This window comes from Daphnia magna, linkage group LG10 (genome assembly GCF_020631705.1).
Source record: "Daphnia magna isolate NIES linkage group LG10, ASM2063170v1.1, whole genome shotgun sequence".
Taxonomy (NCBI): domain Eukaryota; kingdom Metazoa; phylum Arthropoda; class Branchiopoda; order Diplostraca; family Daphniidae; genus Daphnia; species Daphnia magna.
The window spans coordinates 8,568,479-8,574,775 of NC_059191.1; the positions used below are offsets into that span (position 1 = coordinate 8,568,479).

Sequence of the window (6,297 nt, forward strand, 5' to 3'; positions counted from 1 at the left end):
CTCGTTTTCAATAAGCGCGTTGCGTCTAATCCGGTGAAATTATGAATTAGACGCAGGATTATTTGCATAATAAAATAATTAGAATATGTGTATAAAAAGAATAGAAAAGGCTCATGTGCATAACGAAATACTTGCAGCGCGTAAACATATAATCTGCTACATTTAGAAGGCATCCCCTTTAAGTGAAATGGTTATAGTTTGCCCATGCTGTCCAACATCAAGCAAAACGTTTCCTGAATGCGAACCAATTTTGGTTGGATGAAACTGTATGGGTAAACGGGTGAAATAACCTCCCGGGACGGCGTTGCGGGTATGCTTCATTATGAAAGGTCCACTGATCTCCTTTACCCGGACCTTCAGTCAAAATAGATTACGTACACAGTGCTTCAAAACGATGTACAACAAATCTAAGAATTAAGATACCTCTTGTTTGATTCCACTCCAGTTCTGAAGAGGGATCTTCTGTGAAGAAATAGTACCAACTTTGGTGGAAGGAAACGTTAGTTCAGTGACCGCAGCAGAGACGGACATATCCGATGACATTTTGCCACTAGATAGAGAAACGTAAAATGAAAATAATTATTCATAAGGACGGTTTGATTGCACAACAAAACCTGACGGCGTTGGTGAGACGTCTCTCGGAAAGCATCGTATCGTTCACAGACGATGATTCAAGAACCGTTGCAGGTTCTACTGCTAACGTTACGAAATGTGAATCTTGACCACGGTCTGGAACTATGACCTTTATCTCTTCCACTGCAACGTTTTTAAAGAACATCGTCATATCCTCATCACTAACAGGTGGATTTGCTGACTTGTCATTGGACTCTAACTGCAGCAATCTAGTCCAATCAAATCCAACAATCTCCGATGCAGGTTTCAAGGGTGCTCCATTAGCGATGCATCTGGTATTACAACAGGTATGATCATCTCATTCAAATATTTGGCTGAATGGTTTACCTCATCCAACGGATTCGCAACGGTTCATCACCCCATACCAGTCGTAACTTGAATGGTGCCAACTTTCCGTCTTCAGTTGGATGGATAAAAATTTGAATTTCTTTGAAATCGGTGGCATTCAAAGAGAAACATTGAGGCATGACAATGCACTGACAGGCTTCCATCACCTTTCCATTTTCTGTTGAATTAATTCACTATATAACAAGAGAAAAGAGCGGATCACATGCGCATATGATTTACCTTGCAACGGCTGAATGAAAGCGAATCCTGCAACATTTCCTCGATTTTTCAGGACAAGCTGGCAGTTCCAGTGGGCTCCTTTGGACTTAGGGACAAGCGTACGCTCCGAATCGCCAGCATTGGGAGTTAACTGTTGAATAATGCTAGAGCCACCGTAGCCGAAAAGGTCCACAGTATACTTGACCTTTTTAGCTGATTGGCATCGTGGGTACAGATTTAGCTTCGAGGCTAATGGGCCAAGATGTTTAGGTTGAAAAACCAGATCGAGACAACATTCTTGACGCGGCTCTAACCGAAAGTTGTGACTAGACACCAAAGAACGATCCTCGTTTAGCATGTAAAAGTCATCAGAATCTTTGATACGTAATTCCAGTTCCAGTGCTTGCTCAAACGACGAGTTTCGAACTACAACGTTTTGCTTTTGCGTCTGTCGAATTTTGGCTCCTCCAAAATAAACCTGTGACTTGCTGCACTTGATTAGCGGCGCTTGAAGAGTCTGTTGCATTTCAGTTGAACTAATTTTAGGCTGAGTAGAAGTTGATGAAGATCTTGTGCCAGTTGTTGCAGGAATCGCTTTTATAGCTGTGGAAGTGAGACGGACGTAGTCGACATGGTTGAAATCGCTTTTGGCTAACCCATCAACAGGGGTTAGCAGTGCGGGTTTTACTCCGTCGCGTGGTGGCATAGCAGATAAGGTGTGGCGGATCTTCAAAAATTTGTCTTCGATTTTAGCAGCTGGTGGAGGTATAGCAGCTGGTGGAGGTATAGCAACAGGCGTGGTCGGATACTGACTCGATTCTGCAGATCTGTGCTGGGAGGGATTCATATTGATAGACGATGCTCGAGAAGAAATATCTGTTTCATGAACTAAAGATGGATGGATGGAATTTGTTGCACTCTTGTTTGATGGAAGACCAGATGTACTTTCAATTCGGCTTTCTGTTATTTCAAAACCGCTACCGCCAATGCCGCTCGATTCAGAAGGTAAAAGACCTGAACTCATCCCTCGACCGTTCATGCGAAGAACATGTTCTTTAATTTTGTTCATCAATAGCGGCGTTGACAGGCAAGATGTGTTTGAAAAGACAGCTACCCATGATTCGGGACTGAATCCATTAGGATCATGTTGCGTCAGTTCACGTTCAATACGTTCCCACTCTAAATTTAAATTTTTTGATTCGGTTTCTACATCAGCTACATCTTTCAAAACCGAAGGCCTTGCTCTTTTGACTTCTTCCTCTTGGCTCACAATGGAATTGCCGTTCTGACTAAGGTTTGCGAGTATACGCATAACATGTTCGGATGCTTTGGCTGTGGGTGTCATGGCTGTGGAACAGAGATTGGGCTTGGAAGACACATCTAGAAGCGATCCCAGATGTAGGTTTTGCTTCTCCATTGATGTATGACTAATTTGGGCTTGTAAGGAATTAGCTTGGAAATGCACCCGTTTCTCCGTTGAGCTTACGTCAGTGAAGTCGTCAGTTATTTCACGCGTTGAACTTAACTGCGGCTCTGAAATCAGTGATTCGCACCGAGGGAAATCCGTATTTTCACGGATCGTGCTAGCAGGCGAAGAACTCTGACTTGATGCGGCGATTTCGCTAGGTCGTCGACTCCCATCAGATTCGTGAGATAGGGACTCGACATGCCCAGCGACATAAGAATGGCAGTTGCTTATGGCTCCCCTCATAAGTGATGGTTCAAGTAGAGAAGAGCCACCGTCAATAAGCGATTCATCTTGGGGCTTCCAATACAGGGACGGAAGTTCACTTGTTTCACAGGCTTGATGTTGCGTTAAACAGATTGTAGGCTGTACATGTTCAAGCATTGGTGCTTTGGAGATACTGGATTCCTTCACGCGAAGACTGGCTTCAGATTTTTCAATATTATCTATCATACTGTTTTGGCTTGCAGACTTGTTTTTGCCAATTAACCAATTTTCACTGCTATCAGGACTTTTTGATGGTATTTCTAGATTTTCAGAACTTGATAATGAGCTTAATGATTTCTTTTTCATCCATGAAGGCTCTTGGCTGAAGTCTGGATTAAACTCAGCTACTCCTGACTCACTTTTCTCACTATGTGGAGACAGAGAAATCTTTTCTTGAAAGCTGAAATAAGGCTGTAAAAGCAGTTAAAAAAAAGTCTTTTAGATAACATTTTAAGATGCTTACTTACTCTTTCTTTAGATGAAGTTGAGTCACCCAACTCTGGCCCCATCGGTTCAGACTTGTATGCCAAATATTGGCTCATGGTAAGTTTTTGGTGAATAAGATCACTGTCTCCACTCTCAACCATAAAAGACCTTTGCACAAAATATGTCAAGAATGGGGATGGAAGTAACATTTCACTTGACAAGATACCTTATCGTGATTCCTGAAGCCATAGTGTTGCTCTTTTCTGTTTGATGACTTTGATCTGATCTAACAGATGAAGTTGATTGATACATTTTTTCTTCTTTTTCAAAAAAGGCCTTTAGTTCTTCACCTACTTTTAATATAAAAAGCCATCACTTCCATGACAAAACTAAAAAAAAACAGGTTAATACCAACAAACTGTTCGTCACTTTCCAAATCACATGGAATAACATTTCCACTTATACCAAAGGGATTTTCCCAGCTGTAAGGTAATATAAAGAGAGTGTATCAAGTAACAAGAAAAAAGAGCAGTTAGTGCACGAAGATTCTCCCTTTAGAGCTATATAATTTTATTTTTTCAACAACTACCGCGTATGGCTTAAAAACTGAATTTTGTCTAACCTTGAATTAGAGAGCGATTGACTAAAATTATCCATAATCTCTCTTTAAAGCAACGAAGGTTTTCCAGTTTTAAAATATGACAGGAGAATTTGCTAATTGGATGACAAAACCTAAAAGACTAACAGTAGTCAAATTTGAACCATCTAAAGAAAACAAAGATCTAGTCATAGTGCTATTGACGTGGATCCACGGCACTCCATGTCAAAATACTATGCGGAACCAAGCGCGGTCTGCCCGCAACCCTTCAGCTTTTTTTTTTTTTTTTGTTACCTAGTTATTGGCCGATTATATATTTCGTGAGTGTTAATGGCGTCCTTGTTTCTTTGATGATGAAATTTTCGCTGTCATTGCTGACAATCATGATTTTATGTAAAGATGGAATTGGACACCGATACTTTATCACAAAACCAATAAGTTAGTTTACGTTTACGATCAGATTTCTACATGTTGGATTAATAAATTTGTCCTTTTTACAGTATCACTATCAATAAACGTACATTGACAGCTCAAATGCATAGTTAATGCAACAAGTATGATACACTCCACGGCGTAATAGCATGTTTTGCCCCAAGAGCGCCGTGGATCCACGGTCAAAGCACCAAGTACATTAGACCGTGGATCCACGGTGCAATAGCACTATATGACACTAGAGGGCCGTGGACTCCACGGTGCAATAGGCGCAACCCCATCTAAATATCTAATTAATACCGTCAACGGCAAAGACAAGGTTGCCAGATCCTACGGAAATTCTCTTAAAGACAACCACTAACCCGCGCCCCGACCTCAGTCCCACCCAGCTATGAAACTTGGGACACCGCATGCACTCCCCGAAATAAGGAAGACCGGGGATGCTCAGATCAGAGTAATAGAATACAAATATAATATTCTATTACTCTGCTCAGATGCTGGCTCAATGTGGGGAATTCTTATGCGGTGCGGGGCTAGATCCGGGTGCTACACCAAAAACACCGTCACCTTCTTCTAAAACAGTGGCTGAATTGGCGCCAAAACTGAAACAAAGAGAGGCCTAGTTGTCTTATCAGAAGTTAACCAGAGTTACATTGGTTCTCATAGGTAGACCAGAATCACGTGAATGGATCATATCAGGGCTGGCACGCAAAAAAAATAAAATGCCCTGCACCGAATTGACAAAAAAGTTCCTCGATCTACGCGGGGCCGAGCTTCCCCGACCAGAGTCATGGAACCCATGAGTCTGCCCCGATGAAAGTGGGAAAAGGGAAAATTTCTTAGCAGACGACAGGGAAATCAAAAATCAAACTGAAAAATTTTGCATCCACAAACCACAATGTCAATATTACGAAAGGTTTTTTCCGACTTCCATGTATCGAGTAATTAAATTTACGGTTTTTAAAATGAAATCAGATATTTATCATCTTTTGTTATTAGATTTTTATAGAATCACGGGGTCTAAATTATTACCCGTAAGAGTAGGATACTCAACAGCCTCTAGTACAAGTAGTCAACCTGAAGATGATCTAGTAAACTTCAAGTTATTGGTTATAATAAATGTTAGATACATTTGACCATTTCTTTAGCCAGCAGAAAACCTAAGTAATCCATATCAAAAGGAAAAACGCTGCTGTGTTTTATGCAAATATGGTGTGGAAGTTGACTACAAGAATGCACGTTTGCTATCTCAATTTTTGTCTCCCTTTACAGGCAAAGTTTATGAAAAAAATATTACTGGTGATGTGTGATGATTACTTTTGATTTTAATTTGATTTTAATATAACACAAAACTAATATTACCATTTTTTATGTAGGACTGTGCAAAGCCAAACAGAAATCTGTTGAAAGGGAAATCATCAAGTCACAAAATGCAGGCTATTTAGCTGTTATGCTGAAAAAAGTAGAATATATAAGAGATCCAAAGTTGTGTGACCCAAGTAGACCAATAAGGCCTCATCGCTACTAAATTGTCATTTTGAATTAGACGATTACCAATACAAATTTAAAGTATATGTTTGATTTATCATTATTGTTTCCTTCCTGCTTGGTTTGCTATGCTTTATCTGCACCTGTTAATAGATTATCTGGTATAAGCTATTGACAATATAAGCATAGACAACGAAGTGGAAGACCGCTAACGCCTATATCCCTCTGTAGCGATGCGCGTGAGATGCCGCATAGTGGCGCTGAGTCCGCTAAGATAATAATTTTAGGGGTTTCCCAAATGCTTCACACACCGTAATTTTTAATTAAATCATGCACGGTATCACTTTGGTATGCACATGTAAATTAAGCACAAAAATTCAGCATATCGTGTGAATTATTTCATATTTTTAGTGGTTGGGTAACCTACTTTCATAAAATGTTT

At 40.3% G+C, this 6,297-nt stretch overlaps 2 protein-coding genes across 5 annotated transcripts; one reads left to right on the top strand and one right to left on the bottom strand.

Annotated features, from left to right (window-relative positions):
* Positions 1–75: 75 nt before the first annotated feature.
* On the bottom strand, positions 76–4,287 carry LOC116932709. Of its 4 annotated transcripts, none has more exons than XM_045180281.1 (9): positions 4,230–4,287; positions 3,749–3,819; positions 3,564–3,687; positions 3,379–3,505; positions 1,201–3,322; positions 961–1,138; positions 615–905; positions 424–550; positions 76–354 (listed from the first exon to the last, which is right to left on the bottom strand). In XM_045180281.1, the coding sequence occupies exons 3-9, from the start codon at positions 3,647–3,649 to the stop codon at positions 163–165; spliced, it is 3,123 nt and encodes a 1,040-aa protein (XP_045036216.1). In that variant the 5' UTR covers positions 3,650–3,687; positions 3,749–3,819; positions 4,230–4,287; the 3' UTR covers positions 76–162. The 4 variants fall into 4 exon arrangements, with proteins under 4 accessions (XP_045036216.1, XP_045036215.1, XP_032796429.2 ...); XM_045180280.1 differs by having other exon boundaries at positions 3,564–3,690; XM_032940538.2 differs by lacking the exon at positions 4,230–4,287 and adding an exon at positions 3,960–4,116.
* Positions 4,288–5,148: 861 nt separating this feature from the next.
* Positions 5,149–5,941, top strand: LOC116932714 (28S ribosomal protein S18c, mitochondrial). Its single transcript, XM_032940550.2, has 4 exons — positions 5,149–5,308; positions 5,367–5,458; positions 5,516–5,666; positions 5,744–5,941. Exons 1-4 carry the CDS (start codon positions 5,266–5,268, stop codon positions 5,893–5,895), a joined length of 438 nt encoding a protein of 145 aa, XP_032796441.1. The 5' UTR covers positions 5,149–5,265; the 3' UTR covers positions 5,896–5,941.
* Positions 5,942–6,297: the final 356 nt, after the last annotated feature.